Consider the following 17,823-nt stretch of genomic DNA (forward strand, 5'->3'; position numbering starts at 1 on the left):
GCTGAGATTGGGGCTGGGGTGGGAGCTGGGGGAGGTCAAGGGGGGAGCCTGGAGTGGGGGCAGGGCTGAGGCTGGAGGTGAAGAAGCAGGAGTCCCGGGGGACCCCGGGGAGGGAAGGGCAGCCGTCTGGGGCAGACCCCCTCTGCTGCTGCCCTCAGTGACAGTTGCAGTCTTCGGCAGGTGTCAGACCCGGGCCCTCTGAGAGGACCCCTCTCCCTTTTCCCACCCTGTCCCAACTCAGCAGGGGTGGGGAGCCCTGGGGGGAGACGGGAAGGGCTTGGCAGGACCTGCCCACCTGACTCAGCTTTCCCGGCCTGGAGGCAGCTCCCTTCCCCCCGCCCCACCCCAGTCGGGCCTCAGAGCCTGGGGGAGGCACCCCGGGCTTGACATGCCGCTGTGGGGTGGCGCTGCCTCCAAGCCCAGTGCCAGGCTCCTCCCTGGGCCGGACTCAGAACCAGCCAGCCCGTCGGCACCTGGCCCTGGCCCACCCTCCCCCGACCTGGGGGCCGGCAGTGGTGACAGAGGTGGTCCCGAGGAGAGCCAGCTCTGCCTCCAGAAAGCCACATGCCCTGGGGTTCGGCCCCCCTGTCTCTGACCCTTGACCTCTGAATCCCTGAACTCCAGCTAGAGCGGGGCAGGAGGCACATCCCCTTGGGCTCCCACACCTCGCCCCAGCCCAGGGGCTACTCAGAGTGGGTTCTTGGAGGGTGGGCTACCAAGGCAGCCCTGGTTGCCGAACCAAGCCCTGAGGGCCGGAGTTACTGTTGTGCAATCCTCGGGCACACACTGTGTGGGGGAGGAAAGGCCTGATGACTGCTGGGAAGCCTCCGGGTGTGCATTCCCTATGCCAGTGAGGTGGGTGGGGGGGAGGAAGACCAGGGAGCATCCCAGGGAGGGTGTCAGGAGGAGGGGGGAGGACGGAGAGGCCCCCAAACCTGCCCCTGCCTGGGTGAGTCCTGTAAAATCCATCAGTGTGAACGGCCACTGCTAATGGTGGTGGCCCTGGGCACCGGCTAAGAGAGAGTGTGGGTGTCAGGGTGGGGCTGTAGCAGGAGGACAAGCGTGTGTGCCGTGGGGTGAGTGTGTAGGTGGAGTGAGAGTGACCGAGGAAGGGTGTGGGTATGAGTGTGTAGGTTAATGCATTGGTAGGCAAGTGGGTGGATATGCGCGTTAATCCCGGCGACGCTGCGTGTGCCTACAGGTGGGTGCATAATGGGGTGTGTGTGTGTGACGACAAGCGTGTGTAAGTGTGAGTGCCCCCGAGAGCGAGTGTGAGGGCTGTGAGTGGACGAGGGGGTGAGAGTTCGCATGTGGGAGTGTGGGTAGAAGTGTGTCACGGGGAGTATGTATGTGTTTGGGGGGTGTAGGCATATCAGTGTGACCGTGAGAGGGTGCGTGTGTGAGGCTGGGATCCGGTCACACGCTGGAATGTGAGTATGAGTGTGAGGTGACGGGGAGCAGCTGGGCTGTCCTCTCAGACCTGGTCCTCTTTTGACCTCTGACCTCCAGGGTCCCTGTCACCCCCTTTCTGCAGGAGCCAAGGCTCTTGCTCCCCTGGGTCCCCCTCTTCCACTCTCTGTGGCCTCTCCCAGTTCCAAGCAGAGAGAGGGCTGTAAGCCTGATACAGACGGTCTCCCGGCCACATTCCCAGCCCTGACACCCTCCTCTCTCAGCAGCCATCAGAAGATCTAGTTCCCTATGACACGGATCTCTACCAACGCCAAACGCACGAGTATTACCCCTATCTCAGCAGTGATGGAGAGAGCCACAGCGGTGAGTACCGGGCCCTGGCCCAGCCCCACTTCCCCAGCCTGGCCTGCGCGCCCAAGCACGGCTGGGTTCTGGGGAGAAGGGAAAGAAGCCTCATTCCCAGGGCTTCTTTGGAACTCTGAGAATCAGATCCAGTTAGCTCTTGGGGATGTGAATTCACTATCCTGACCCCCGACACTCCTGCTTCTCAACACCCCACACCCCCAGCCTGCATTTATGGAGCATCCTTGGTGTATCCAGGCACGGGTTAGCTTCTTCCACATTTATCTTCTTGTCCAACCCTTTTGGCATTTTTACACACGAGGAAACAAGCTAAGCGGCTACGGGACTTGTACAAGGTGGCACAGCCGGTCAGTGGGATCCAGCTCTATCGGTCTGCTCCAGGTCCAGTGCTTTTTCACCTTCCCCTCCCCCAATTCCCCCATCTTCCTCTCCGTTCTTGTCTCACATACACACACTACCCCCTCATCTCCTTGCTGGGGCAGCCCCGCTCCCTGCTGTGTGTGGCTAGCAGAATTTGTCTATTGACATTTGGGCTGGATAATGCTATGTTGTGAGGCCTGTCTTGTGCATTGTAAGATATCTGGCAGCATCCCTGGCTTCCACCCACTAGATGCCAGCAGTACTGCCAATCACGACAACGAAAAATGTCTCCGGCATTGCCAAGTGTCCCCTGGGGGGGGGGGGGCAGAATTTCTCCTATGTGAGAGCTGCTGAGCTGAAGGAAAGGCTCTGAGGACTCCCTCATTCAGTAGGGGCTGAAGACCCCAGTCTGTTCGGGGTGGGGGCGAGGATGGGGCCTGGGCCAAGGGGCGTTTTCCATCTGGGCCTAACTGTGCTCCCCCAAGGCCCAGGCTTGATCCTGAAGCAAATTCAGGGGAGGAGAGAGAGGCCTTCAACGCCTGGGACCTGGGCAGGGAGATAAGAGAGGTTACCTGAGGTGGATCTTGGTATAGTGATGAGACATCTCTGAACCAAAGGCCAGGTGGCCCAGTTAACGGGTCTTCACTGGAGGATTCTTCGGGGGGTCTGAGACCTGGGCAGGCCAGACACTGGGGCTTCTGCAGTCCCAGAGGGACAGGTGTGCTATGTGCCACAGCTGAGGAAGGTTTCACACCTGAGGGCCACACCTGGGAGCCATTCACACCTCCATTCTGCTGGCACATCTATGGCCGTTTAAACCTGATGGCCACACCCAGAGATGCCATTTGCGGTGAGTCCTTATTTAGGGCCCTCACATCCAGATGCCAAAACTTGCGAACAGTTTCAACTGGAACTCACACCTGACAACTACTATAAAGACTATACCTAGAAGCCGTGTCTTGGGAGTAGGTGGTGGATGTACTTCAAGGTCATATATGGGAACACACAGGCTTCTTTCAGAGCTCTAGGGCTAGAAAGTCTTTAAAAATACCCTTTTTCTCATCCGTTTAAGCTTGTTTATAATTCTGCAAGAAATGCACCCTCTTTGTGGAAAATCCAGACAATTTAGAGAGTGTCCCTCATCCAACTCTATCCCCAGATCCCCCCGCTGCCAGGGTCAAGGGCTGGGTCTCCCTGATCCAGAGACCTGCGCACACACCCTACCACCAAGCAGCTTGGGACCAGAGAAAGTCCCTGTTTGGCGACTCGCGCCCCCTGGTGGCTTCAGGCAGCAGGACAGCTCGGGTCCCAGCAAGCTCAGGGCTACTTCTGACTGACCCCTTCCAGCATTAGGGATCCTTTCTCCTCTGGCCTGACCCCCTTCGCGGTTTCACTGGGTTTGGGTGCATTTCTTTTGGGTCTATTGAAGCCTCATTTTCTCCTTCTGTGATATGGGTGTGCTATGGGTTTATATATCTAGAAAGCAGCTAGGCCTGGGGTGGGCTGATGGAGTGAGCCCTTTAGAGAAAGCCAGTGCTTTCCTGGCTCAGTGATCAGGCAGATCCCTTATATCTGGGGTGGGGCTCTAGGAATGACTCCTAATTGGGTGTGTGAGCTCCCCATTTGGGTCCTTCAGACCCAAACCCTTCATAGACTCCTCCAGTGTGCCCAGGTGTTCTGGTCCCTATTCACAACCCCCGCCTCCCTGCCACATCCCTGCCATCACGGCCCACCGGGCCATCTGTTCTGTCCCTTCTTAATATCTGTTGCAAGGTATTCTCTGAAGACTCAAGAGTAGAGACACCTGCACATTCTTCCACCTGTTCCTGCATGTCCTCTGCATCTGTATTTTTAGGTGCTGAGGCTTAGTGGAAAGGCACTGGAGCCAGACCTGGGTCTAGTCCTGGCTCCATCACTTACTAGTGTGTAACCTTGGAGCAAGTGACTTAACCCCTCTAAGCCCCTGTTTCTTCATCTATAAAACTGAGGGCATGAAAACACTCCACAGAGTTGCAGTGATTAAATGAGGTTAACACATATAATATATGAGGTAATATACTGAGTACAAGGCCCAGTAAACTTTCAGGACATAGTATGTTAGCTTTACTGAATCCCCCCAGGCGGAAGGGATGAAGCAGCTGAGAGAGTAGAGAAGCACAGAAGGTTCTGTGACAGATCAAGTGGGTCATTTTCCAATGGTCCAGATGACAGCCAGCCAGGCACCCACTCATCCATCCATCCACTCCCCTCCCACCCACCAGCCACCCACCCATCCTTCCAACACTTATTGTCCAATCCACTTGTCCACTCATCCCCTCATTTGTCCATCCACCAAATAACCTCTGATTATATGCCATTTGCCAGAAACTGTTCTAGGCACTGAAGGTTCCATGATGAGCAGGCCAGGCAAGGCCACTGCCCTTGTAGAGCTTACAGTCCAGTGAGGGAGAGAGACAGTGAAAAATCAAACTAACAGACATGTACTAATAAGTCCTATGGAAAGTAGAGTAACGTGATTCGGAGTGTCTAGGTGGGGGACACTTTAACTGGGTGGTCAAGGAAGGCCTCTGAGGGGGTGGCAGCTGAGTGGAAATCTGAGTGCAGGGAAGGAACATGAATGTCAAGGCAGGTAAGGACAGGTGTTCTAGGGAGAAAGAACAGCAGGTGCAAGAGCAGGAGGGACCTCCCCCGGGGACCAGAGTGGCCGGTGAGCACAGGGGGGCAGAAACAAAATGAAGCCAGAGGGGTCTGCAGGGGGCAGATCACCCAGGGCGTGATGGCCGTGGCAGAAGTTTGGGTTTTATCCTGCATCTAATGGGAAGCCATTGGAGGGTTCTGAGCAGGGAAATGACGTGATCTGAATAATCTTTGTGTGTGTGTGTGTGTGTGTGTGTGTGGTAAAAATCTAAATAAACTGTAAGTGTTTAATTTTAATTATTAAAACAAGAAATACCCATTGCAAACAATTTAAAAATACAACAGCATAGCAAGTGACATATTAGCCTCTTCCCGTTCTTATTCTTCCCTGACAGCACTTTGGTCTATCCTTGCAGATATTTTATTTGACATGTATAATCCTGTATGTTTGTAAGTGTATACGTCCACATGTGCATGTTCTATCCGTTCAAAAGTGGACTGTAGTATCATACTGTTCTGCGATCTGCTACTTTTTACATAAACTTATCATAGTCACTCCTCCATGGCACACATAGCAACCAGAGGTAGATAAAAGCTATTTCTCCAGTCTTTCTATTACAGGGCTATGTAAGTGTATATATGAAGATTTGAAATAGAGACTTAGAACAGCATTTATTTATTCATTCACATACATTTATTGAGTACTTTCTATATGCTAGGTGGAGATGAATCTAGCTTGATTTTTTACTTTGAGGCATCTGTTCACTTGTACTATGAAAGATGAGAACTTGACTTTCTAGGTATTTATAACACACACACACACTCACACTCACACTTCTCCACATATACCAAGATACTTATAGTAACTTTTTCCCTTCCTTTTCATTTTATTGCTGTAATGGGCATACAACATAAGTGTATAAGTTTAAGGTGTGACAGCATAGTGACCTCACACACGTGTACATTGTGAAATGATTACCACATAAGTTTAGTTAACATTCATCACCTCATATACTTACAAAAGAATTTTTTTCCCCTTGTAATGAGAACTTTTAGGCAAAACTCTCTTGACTTTCGAAGTTGCCACACAGCAGTGTTAATTATAGTCATCGTGTACATAACATCCCCAGGACTTATTTATCTTACACCTGGAATTTTGTACCTTAGACCACCATCACCCAATTTCCCCTGTCCCTCTCCCCACCACTACTTCTGGCAACCACAAATCTGATCTCTTTTTCTGAATTTAGCTTTTTTTTAGATTCCACCTGTAAGTGAGATCATACAGTGTTTGTCTTCCTCTGTATTCTAACTTTTGTTAAATCAGTATCTGAATTTTCCGTTATTAGGACCATGTGAATATTACTCACAGCTGAGCCACATGGCGTACTTTGATTACCTGTACTTTCTCGTCGCTGTGTTTCTGAGGGTCAGTGTAGCAGGGATATGGAGCCCTCACGCTGCAATCAGGCTGCTGGGAGTCACACCCCAACTCCTCACTACTGGGTGGGGTGACCTCGGGCAAGACATCTCACCCCTCTGTGCCTCAACTTCTTCTTTCTTTTTATAAATTTATTTATTTATTTTTGGCTGGGTTGGGTCTTCGTTGCTGGGCGTGGGCTTTCTCTAGTTGCCGTGAGGGGGGCTACTCTTCATTGTGGTGGCCAGGCTTCTCATTCCGGTGGCTTCTCTTGTTGCGGAGCTCCGGCTCTAGGCGCACAGGCTTCAGTAGTTGTGGCACACGGACTCAGTAGTTGTGGCTCACGGGCTCTAGGGCACAGGCTCAGTAGCTGTGGCGTACGGGCGTAGTTGCTCCGCGGCACCTGGGATCTTCCCGGACCAGGGCTCGAACCCATGTCCCCTGCATTGGCAGGCGGATTCTTAACCGCTGCACCACCAGGGAAGTCCTTCAACTTCTTCTTAATGATACCTACTTCACAGGATTGCTGTAAGGAAGGAATGAGTTACTACAGTTTAAATGCTTAGAACAGTGAACACTATATAAGGATTTATTACTCTTCTCACTATACTCTCCTAAGAAAGGATGTATGGGAGGTAAGGTTTTGTTCTTGTTGTTTGTTTTACCTGGTGTCTTTATGCTCTCACTTGATTAACAGTAGTTTGGCTGTGTACAGAAATCTAAGTTGAAAATCATTTTTTTCTCACTGAAATTGAAAGCATTTCACTACTGTCCTCTGGTTACTAGAGTTTTTCTTAGGAAATCTGATGTCATTCTATGTCCTCTTTTTGAATGTAACCATTTTTGGTGTTTTTTGGTTTTTGTTTTTTTTTTTCTGTTTGGTTTTGTTTTGTCTCTCTGGAAGTTTTCAGTATCTTCTCCCAATACCTAGTGGTTCCACTGAATAAGCTTTTAAAAAGATCACTCTGGCTGCTGTGTAGAGAAGGGGGGCTACTCTTCATTGTGGTGGCCAGGCTTCTCATTCTGGTGGCTTCTCTTGTTGCGGAGCTCCGGCTCTAGGCGCACAGGCTTCACTAGTTGTGGCACACGGACTCAGTAGTTGTGGCTCACGGGCTCTAGGGCACAGGCTCAGTAGCTGTGGCGTACGGGCGTAGTTGCTCCGCGGCACCTGGGATCTTCCCGGACCAGGGCTCGAACCCATGTCCCCTGCATTGGCAGGCGGATTCTTAACCGCTGCACCACCAGGGAAGTCCTTCAACTTCTTCTTAATGATACCTACTTCACAGGATTGCTGTAAGGAAGGAATGAGTTACTACAGTTTAAATGCTTAGAACAGTGAACACTATATAAGGATTTATTACTCTTCTCACTATACTCTCCTAAGAAAGGATGTATGGGAGGTAAGGTTTTGTTCTTGTTGTTTGTTTTACCTGGTGTCTTTATGCTCTCACTTGATTAACAGTAGTTTGGCTGTGTACAGAAATCTAAGTTGAAAATCATTTTTTTCTCACTGAAATTGAAAGCATTTCACTACTGTCCTCTGGTTACTAGAGTTTTTCTTAGGAAATCTGATGTCATTCTATGTCCTCTTTTTGAATGTAACCATTTTTGGTGTTTTTTGGTTTTTGTTTTTTTTTTTCTGTTTGGTTTTGTTTTGTCTCTCTGGAAGTTTTCAGTATCTTCTCCCAATACCTAGTGGTTCCACTGAATAAGCTTTTAAAAAGATCACTCTGGCTGCTGTGTAGAGACTAGATGGAGAGGAGACAAGAGTAGGAACGGGGGGAAAGCACAGTAGAAAACCACTGGAATAATCCAGGCGAGAGATGACGGTGGCTTGGACAAGGGTGGTGGCGAGAGAGACAGAAAGGAGCAGACAGGGACTTCCCTGGCGGTCCAGTGGTTAGGACTCTGTGCTCTCGCTGCTGAGAGCCCAGGTTCGATCCCTGGTCGGGGAACTAAAATCCCACAAGCCGCACAGTGTGGCCAAAAAAAGAAAAAGAAAAGGAAAAAAAGGAAAGGAGCAGACAGATTTAGGATAGATTCTGAAGGTAGAGCTCACAGAATTTGCTATTTATTATTATTATTTTTAAACTGTGATAAAATGCACATAACGTAAAATTTACTATCTTAACCATTTTCAAATGTACAGTTCAGTGGCATTAAAAACATTCATATTGTTGTGTTGTGCAACCGTCACCACCATCCATCTCCAGAACTCTTTTCGTCTTGCAAAACTGACACTCTGTACCAATTAGACAATAACTCCCCATTGCCCCCTCCCCTCAGACCCTGGCAACCACCATTCTACTTTCTGTGTCTATGAACTTGACTACAGTAACTACCTCATATTCATGGAATCATGCAGTATCTTTCTTTTTGTGACTGGCTTATTTTACTCAGCATATAATATCCTCAAGGTTCATCGACATTGCAGCATAGGTCAGAATTTCCTTCCTTTTAAAAGCTGGATGATATTCCATCATACGTTTATACCACATTTTGTTTATCCATCCATCTCTTGATGGACACGGGACTTGCTTCTACCTTTTGGCTATTGTGAACAATGCTGCTGTGAACATGGGTATAAAAATATCTTTTTGAGATCCTGCTTTCAATTCTTTTGGGATATATACCCAGAAGTGGAACTGTTGGATTATAAGGTAATTCTATTTTTAATTTTTTTGAGGACCCACCATACTGTTTTCCATAGTGGCTGCACCATTTTACATTCCTACCAACACTGCACAGGGATTCCATTTCTCCACATCCTTGCCAACACTTGTTATTTTCTGTTTTTTTAACCATTTTTTAAATTGAAGTATAGTTAATTTACAATGTTGTGTTAGTTTCAGGTGTACAACAAAGCGATTCACTGAGTTATATCTATTCTTCTTCAGATTCTTTTCCATTATAGGTTATTACAAGATATTGAATATAATTCTCTGCACTATACAGTAGGTCCTTGTTGTTCTGTTTTCTGATGGTAGCCATCCTAATGGGTGTGATAGGATTTGCTATTGGCAGTGGGATTGTTGAAGGAAATGGAGTTCCAAAGTATGACCCTTCTCTTGTCCTTCTATCTTTCCAAACACTTATTCATCTTTTCATACAACAGACCATCCACCAATTTATTCACATATTCATCTAATCATCCATTCATTCACCTTTCCAAGTGTTCTTCCTTCCCCCTACCAAACCCTCCACGCATCTCCCACTGATTTATACATCTAATAAGTATATGCTAAGCATCTTTTACATGCCAGGCACATTGCTAGGTGCTGTAGAGTGAATAAAACACAGGTCCTGTATCTTTGTAACAAGGGAAATAACTAAAACCTTAATAGTTAGGATACGATGTAGAAAGTAACAAGAAACATGAGACCCGGAACTCTCTGCTCTCTGGCCCTCAGTTTCCATATCTGAACAATTTGCAGGAGGGCTGGGCTTAAGGAGCCCTCGTCCACTGGTCTGTGATTTCCTGTGAAGGTTTTCTTCTCATCCCTCGCTTTCTTAATTCCTCATCTTCCTTCTCTTATCTTGATCTTACTTCTCCTTCCCTGGGGTGAGCCCTGGCTTCAGGCTGGGGTTTCTGCTCTGAGGAGAAAAGGTCAACTGAATGACACTGAAGTCTTGAATTTTGTGTGTGTGGCAGGGAGGGGGGCAGGGGGTTGTTTTAAATATCATTTTATTTTTGTCCTAGTGACATGCAGGTATTAGTGACACCAAAAAACTGAGTTAGAATAGGAATGTGTGGGCAGGACTTTGGTCCCAGATTGGGAGCTGGGTTACAGGGAGAAAGTGAAAGATTTTGGTAAATGGGTAATTGTTGGCTGGATGAATGAAGGTACAATGATGGATGGAAGGAAGGATGGATGGATAATGGATGGATGGATTAAATGATGGATGATGAATGGGTGGATGATGGATGGATTATGGATGGATGGATGATGGATGGGTGGAAGGACGGATGGATGGGTGGATGGATGGATGATGGGTGGATGATGGATGGGTGGATGGACGGATGGATGGGTGGAAGGACGGATGGATGGGTGGATGGACGGATGAATGGGTGGATGATGGATGGGTGGATGGACGGATGGATGGGTGGAAGGACGGATGGATGGGTGGATGGATGGATGGTGGGTGGATGATGGGTGGATGATGGATGGGTGGGTGGACGGATGATGGGTGGATGGACGGATGGATGGATGATGGGTGGATGATGTTGGATGATGGATGGATGATGAATAATGAATGAGGGGTAAATGATGGTAGACAGACAGATGGATAAGAGCAGGCTGTAAATTCTCTCTGTCACCAAGGGCCTTACTTAAAGCTTTCCTTAGCAGTCTTTTTCCTGAGAGGTGGTATGGCATAGTGGTAAGAGTCTAGTTCCTGGACTCATACATAGGTGGGTTTGGATCCTGACTCTACCAATGACTGTCTGTGGACAAGGAACTTAATGTCTTTGAGTCACAGATTCCTCATATGCAAAAGGAAGATCATACTATAGTGGCCACCTTGTCAGAGCTAAGGTGAGAATTAAATGAGATAATGTGGATTAAGTACTTAGCATAGTGCCTGGTACATAAAAAACACATTAAAAGTTAACATTTATTGGTCACTTAATCAAATATTGATTGAGGCCTAGTACGTGTTGGGTGCCTAACAGGCTGTAGAAGGGAGGGTCCAGAGCTATCTCCAGATATGCAAAGCACACTATATTCTTTTGAGGAGCAGAGTTCATGCTAAAGGGGCAGAAGTTGCAGGATAGTCCGGGTGACCTCTTGAAGTGACAAAAAGGGATAAAGCAATGCATTCCTGAACAGTCATCCAGAAATGAGGTCCAAAGAGCCCAGGAGTGCTGACCTTTGCATTAGGATGGACTCCTGGCATTGTGTTCCTTCAGAGGGCCCCATCCTTGGAACGTCTCGGCCTACCAAACAGACAGCATTTATTACATAAATGCCTAAGCCCTCAAATCAAGGGTAAAGGCAAGGTTTCCGTTGGGCTTTTTGAAACCTTAATTGTAGCCCAAGAGTCTCTGTTGCAGCTTTCAGGGGACCCTGGGGCAGGGTTCCAGAGCCTCAGTGAGCCAAGGAACCTCTTTAGGATCCTCTTAAAGGCCAGATTCCCAGGTCTCCTGTTGGCGCTGATGATTCCGTGGGTCTCCAGTGGGCTGGGGCTTTTCCAGCCCCCAAAGTGACTCTGATGAGGGTGTACTGAGACCTGCTATGGAAAGTGCTGGCCTCAGGCTGGGCCCACCAGAGTGAGCCCATGGGTCTCAGGAGGAGCTAGAACAGAAGTGGGGAGCAGGAGAGAAAGACAGAACACAGGGGCTCCCCAACCCGGAACTGGGGTAGGTGTGAGCACGTGGGGTTGGTGGGCAGGACACGGCATCCTATAACGATCTGGGCACGTCAGCCTGGGCAGGAGAAGGCAAAAATGGGAAGGGCCAGGAGCGGGGCCGGAGGGCAGCTCTACAGCTAAAGAGGAACCTGGATCCACTCACCAAAACCCAGGGCCCCAAAGAGCCCCTCGCTAAAAGACAAAGCCAACCCTCCCAAAGCAAGTGGAGAATTTCTGGGTCTTGTTAACTCACGGCAAGATGAAAGTACAAATTCAATGTTGCTGTGTTTTGTTTTCCCTTCAGATTTGGATAATTTTCTGAAGGAGAGTCAGAGTTCTTAAGAGGATAGGATTTACTCATTCATTCATTCATTCATTCCATAAATGTTTGTTCAGTGCCTACTGCGTCTAGGCACTGGGAATACAGAGGCGAACAAAACCAGTCCCTGCCCTCGGTGCAGTGCTGGGCCCCCAACTCCAGCCTCTGGGAGAAAGTGACAGCCAGGGCCCTCAAACTATTTCTCTGGGCCACAGACTAAGGTGGCAGGGAGCAAGGGAAGATGAGGAACTCACACATATTAAAGCATCTGCTGTTTGCTCAGTGCCGATTTAGGCTCTCTAAAGCGAGCATTAAACATTAATGATACTAATTACTATAATGATGATGATAGTTAATGATTTACCGAGTCTTCTTTTGTGTCACGTTCTGTTCTAAGTGCTTTGCGGGCATTAGCTCATTTAATCCTCACAGCAAGCCTATGAGATGGGTGTAGTTATTAGCTCCATCTCGCAACTGAGGCAACAGGCATAGAGAATTGGAATGACCTGCCCGGTGTCGCTCAGGGCTAAGTGGCAGAGCCAGGATTCGAACCCAGCTCTGGCCAAATCATGTACTTTCTCTCTCCTATGCCATGTGGCTTCACGGAGGTGGGAGCCTGGATTGTGGGTTCAAATGATTCCACACGTGGACTGGACCTCAGTAACCACTCAGTTGGGTCTCTGACTTTTGCAGTGGGGAATCAGAGGCTCAGGGAGATAAAATGTCTTGTCCAGGGTCACACAGCAAAGCCACCACAGAGCAAGATTCGAAAGCGAGTCTTCTGATAACCAGTGCAGAGCCAAAACAACACATGTCATTTCTTAGGGATGTGTGAGTATGTGTTTGTGAGAAAGAAACAGAAAGACACACATACACACACACACACACACACACACGCACGCACACACACACACACACACGGCAGGTGATGGTCCCCCTACGGGGCCCTGTGTTTGTCCTGGAGACACCAACCTGGCTTAGCACCCTGTACACTCCCTCTTTGGACACACGAGAAAATCCCTCTTGTCACTTTATCACCACATCTTCTTTTGGACCCCAGGAAGTCCTCAGACATGTGGCAGTTTTTGTTCCTGGAAATGGTGCCCAGAGAAACCGTGTTGAAGGCCGGCTCCAGTCCCAGGCAGGGCTCCCAGTGGCACGTAGCTATTCCCCAAACTCAAAGCCACCCTACCGCAGACTCTGAAAGCACCCACCAGGGAGTTTCTGGGAAAGCCTCGGGTCCCCGCATCGTTGCTGGAACACAGGTGGAGCTGCCCAAGGACATGGCCTTGAGGGGGCAGCACCGGGAGCCCAGACAAGTTCTGGCGTGTGAGGAATGTCAGCCCTGTGACTTTGCAGTCACACCTTGGCCATGTGACAAGGCTGTGAGCTGTGACGGTGGGCAGCCAGTCAGCTCAGGGACCGCTGCTGGGTCTTAAGGGGAGGAGAGGGGACTCAACATTCCCCAAGGGCCGGCTCTGGGCCTAGGAGGTTTTACAACTGTGAACTCATTTGTATCCTCCCGGTAACTATTATCCCCACTTTATAGGTGAGTCAACGGAGGCCAGAGGGGTCCATGCACGCGTTTGAGGTCACACACAAAGTAAACGGCAGAGCCAGGATTCGGACTCTTTGGCTCAAAAGCCTGCGTCCTTGTGATCGCACGCGTGGCAGGGTAGAACGGTTGTTGAGAACACAGCCTTTGCCTCGGACCTGGGGCCCAGCTCTGCCACTGATGAGGCCTTTGACGGCAGGCGTGCTATGTAGCCCCTCCAAGCCTCAGTAGCCTCATCTATAGAATGGGGGTCGGAAAACAACAGGGGGGGGCGTGAGATGACTAATGTCACCTTGCCATCCAGCCTGGTCCGTGGCGATTATTACACGGTGACATGGGCCTGGCGTTATTATTCTTTAATTAGCATAAGCCTTTCCTGCCCTGCCCCCCAGACCATTACTGGGACTTCCACCCGCACCACATGCACAGCGAGTTCGAGACCTTCCCCGAGAACCACTTCACGGAGCTCCAGAGCGTGCAGGCCCCACAGCTGCAGCAGCTCTACCGCCACATGGAGCTGGAGCAGATGCACGTGCTCGACACACCCATGGCGCCCACCCACGCCAGCCTTGGCCACCAGGTGCGTGCGGGGCCACCCGGCCCGGCCCGGCCCGGCCCAGCCCGCAGCCTGCGGTGAGGCCGGCGCTTCGCAGGAAGCTGACGCGGGCTCTTACTCAACTCGGCTTCCTGCCTCACAGCACCAACGGCGGCCAGAGCCCCAACGGCCGCCTCCTGACCCCCCGACTGACCCCGTGACCCCACACCCCTTATCTCCCCGCAATAATCCCCGCGTCCCCACTGATCCTCCCGAGCCTGAAGGCCCGGCCCTGGGCACCTCCCGAGCCCCATTCGCTGACCCCTCACGGATCCGGCACCCAAGTCCCTGCACCCTGACCTCCACTGACCTCTACGGCCCCTCCTCCTCCCCAGCGACCCTAACCCCAGTCAGTGACCTCCACTGACCTTCACGACCCTCACGGACCTCCACCGCCTCTTGGCGCCCTTGCCACTCGCCTACACAACCCCGTTCGCTCCAGTGCCTGACTCTCCAGCGCCTCCTCCCCCCAGGGCTGCTGCCGGTCCGTGCGCTTCCTTCCCCGGGCCACGCCGCCCCGAACCAGGGAGATGGGTGGGAATTCAGGGGCCCCTTTTCCCCATAACTTGCCCCCTGTGTGGGGTGACCCCGCCTGACCTTCAGGGTGCCCAGCCTTCTCCCAAATCCCTCTGCCCCGCGCCAGCACCCCCTATTCTCTCACGCAGCCGACCCCGACCTGGCAGCCCTGAGCTTTGAACTGCCCCTCAGTGACCTCAACCCTCCTTCTGCCGCCTTTCCAGGTCTCCTACCTGCCCCGGATGTGCCTCCCATATCCCTCCCTGTCCCCAGCTCAGCCCAGCTCGGATGAGGAGGAGGGCGAGCGGCAGAGCCCCCCACTGGAGGTGTCTGACGGGGAGGCCGACGGCCTGGAGCCAGGGCCTGGCCTCCTGCACGGGGAGACAGGTAGGGGGCCCAGTCCCACTCCCGACCCAGCCTGGGCCCAGCCGTGACCCGGTCCGTCCGTGCGCCCCGTACCCACCGCGGCCAAGGCCGACGGACTCGGCAGTCAAGCCACAGATCTAAGTGTGTGTGTATGGGTGTGTGTGTGTGTGAGTGTGTGAGTGCATGAGTGTTTGACGACATGTGTCTTCACGTGTGTTTAATGAGGGCGCCTGGGGCTGTCTGTCCCCGCGCACGTGTCTAAGCACGTGTGCCGAGGCCGAGCGTGGCAGTGGGTGTGTGCATGCTCGCTGGTGACCTTTCCCCAGAGACCAACCCGGGGGTCCCACGTCAGGGGGAGGCGGACTGGGTCCCCGCGTGTGCGCTGACCACCTCCGGCCGCAGGCAGCAAGAAGAAGATCCGCCTGTACCAGTTCCTGCTGGACCTGCTTCGCAGTGGCGACATGAAGGACAGCATCTGGTGGGTGGACAAGGACAAGGGCACCTTCCAGTTCTCGTCCAAGCACAAGGAGGCGCTGGCGCACCGCTGGGGCATCCAGAAAGGCAACCGCAAGAAGATGACCTACCAGAAGATGGCCCGCGCGCTTCGCAACTACGGCAAGACGGGCGAGGTCAAGAAAGTCAAGAAGAAGCTCACCTACCAGTTCAGTGGGGAGGTGCTGGGCCGCGGGGGCCTGGCCGAGCGGCGCCACCCGCCCCACTGAGCCCAGGCCCGAGCCCGCCGGGCCGCCAGGCCTCCCCTCTGGCCATAGCATTAACCCCCCGCCCGGCCGGACACAGGGGGGAAGCTCCCAGGGGCCAGGGGCAGGACTGGGGCGGGCCAGGCCTCGCCTCCCCGCCCACCCCCCTCCTCCTCCAAGCCCCCGCCCACACCCCTGCTTCGCCTCCCACCAGGACTCCAGCCCCGGCTCCAGAAAGCCACCTGGGCGTCTGGCCCCAGCAAGGGTCAGCTTGCTTAGTACCAGGGGTGCTTCCTTGGGAGTTCGAAGTCATGATATTTGTGTAAATTGAACCTTCCTCTTTAAGCATCCCTTTCTCTCCACACCTCTCCCCCATCAGCTTCCTCAGGAATACCAGTTATTAAAGTTATTCTCAGTGAGTCCTCTTGCGGCACAGAGAGTCTCTTCTAAAATTTTTTGTGCACCTTGTCTGCTCCCGCCCCCCCCATCTGATCTCTCTTTTTCTCATCTGTCCATCGGGCATTTACCAAGGATACTACCCAATGCTGGTTGCTGGGGACGTGAGGAAAGATGACACTTCGTGCCTGACTAGGAGTCAGAGCCGGTGGAAAGAACGAATCCTCAGTTGTTCTTAGAGGAATAAATCATTAAAAAGCCCTCTGCGGGCTTCCCTGGTGGCGCAGTGGTTGAGAGTCCGCCTGCCGATGCAGGGGACACAGGTTCGTGCCCCGGTCCGGGAAGATCCCACATGCCGCGGAGCGGCTGGACCCGTGAGCCATGGCCGCTGAGCCTGTGCGTCCGGAGCCTGTGCTCCGCAGTGGGAGAGGCCACAACAGTGAGAGGCCCGCGTACCGAAAAAAAAAAAAAAAAAGCCCTGTGCGCCTGATAAATTCTCTTTTCTTAATGCCTCGATGAAGCTTAAACTCATAACCTTGAGATTATGACCCCAGTCACGATGATATTAATTAACAATGACAACAACACTGGATTTTCGGGCCATTTATTACGTGGTAACCTTGAGAAGTGGAATCTAATATCATCCCATGTTATAGACTGGGAAACTGAGGCTCATAGAGGTCAAATAACTTGTCCAAGGTCACACAACGAGGCTTCCTGGGTGGGATCCCTGATCCCACCCCATGGGGGCCACCATGGCAGTGTGAGGTGGGAAGCTTCACGTGTCCGGAAGGGGGTCACGTGCAGCTTGGTCAGGAGCAGGAATGAAGCCTCGGAGCTCCCGTCGGCCGCAGGGCGTCCTCACGGCATCCATGCTGGCAGGACCCTGATGCGGGTGAACTCCTCCCACGTACCCTAGTGCCTGGTTGCTCCGGCTCCTGGCACACAGCAGGGGAGAGCCAGAGAAGGATGAGCAGGGAAACCTGTAAGCGTCTTGCTTCCGACAGTAGCAAGAAGAGGTGGCCGACAGCCTGGGAGTGAGGGAACTTTCCTCAGCAACCTGCAGACCTCAGAGAATCCAGATTCTGGGGCCATCCGTGTTGGGGCAGACACCCACACACACCTCCTCGCCCCGAGGGCTCAGACTGGGGAAGCCCAAACATGACACCCCCTACGTGGATCTCTGAGCCCCGAGAGAGGGAAAGTGGTGCCCAGTCCCCTTTTAAAGAAGGCCCAGGAACATGAGATGAGGTTTAAATATGGTTAAAATGGAAAAAAAGAATGGATTTCGGTGTTAAAAGGGATGGTAAGTTTTGACCATGTGGACAATCCTTGGGTACAGAATTCCTCCCTCCGGACTGTGAGGGACAAATGACCTTCCCTGATATTGGGTCTTGCTTACAGTAGGTCACGTGTAATTTGCTTCTTTCTGTGTAGCAACTGATGTTCCTGATGTGACCTGAGCGGGGGCAGGGGGAGGGTGTGTGGAGGAAGTCACAGGGGGCAGAAGGTCACAGGGGAACACTGATGGGGGAAGCCAGGACCCCGGGCAGCCCAGCCCAGGGCTGTGCATGTAACCACCGCCCGGCAAGGATATGTTTGACCCATCAGCCTCAGGGTTATGGGTCCCACACGCTCCCACCGCACAATTTGCCTGTCAGAAGGACGTACAGACAGGGCTTGGGGTACCCCTGAGGTTTATTGAGGGCTGGGGGGCAGAAGCTGTCATATTGGGCTGGCAGGGGAGGGGACGAGGCCAGCCAGGAACAATGGGGTCCCATGTTCTCCTGGAGAGCCCTTGATCTCTGGAATTTGTCTATATTTAGCAGCTGGCTGGGC

The 17,823-nt window shown here is 51.9% G+C and overlaps 1 protein-coding gene across 4 annotated transcripts in view; it reads left to right on the forward strand.

Annotated features, from left to right (window-relative positions):
- SPI1 (Spi-1 proto-oncogene) overlaps positions 1-16,021 on the forward strand; it is a 19,999-nt gene extending 3,978 nt beyond the window's left edge. For 2 of the 4 annotated variants that reach the window (XM_024748499.1, XM_024748498.1), the window contains exons 3-5: positions 13,806-13,993; positions 14,749-14,911; positions 15,293-16,021. In XM_024748499.1, coding sequence (XP_024604267.1) covers positions 13,806-13,993; positions 14,749-14,911; positions 15,293-15,612 — 671 coding nt within the window. In that variant the 3' untranslated portion in view covers positions 15,613-16,021. Of the gene's footprint in view, positions 1-581; positions 588-1,673; positions 1,774-13,805; positions 13,994-14,748; positions 14,912-15,292 lie in introns of those variants that run through there. The other 2 variants (XM_024748500.1, XM_024748501.1) reach the window with 2 other exon arrangements.
- Positions 16,022-17,823: the final 1,802 nt, after the last annotated feature.

The sequence above is a fragment of the Neophocaena asiaeorientalis genome, unplaced genomic scaffold (assembly GCF_003031525.2).
Source record: "Neophocaena asiaeorientalis asiaeorientalis breed wild unplaced genomic scaffold, Neophocaena_asiaeorientalis_V1.1 scaffold43, whole genome shotgun sequence".
Taxonomy (NCBI): Eukaryota; Metazoa; Chordata; class Mammalia; order Artiodactyla; family Phocoenidae; genus Neophocaena; species Neophocaena asiaeorientalis.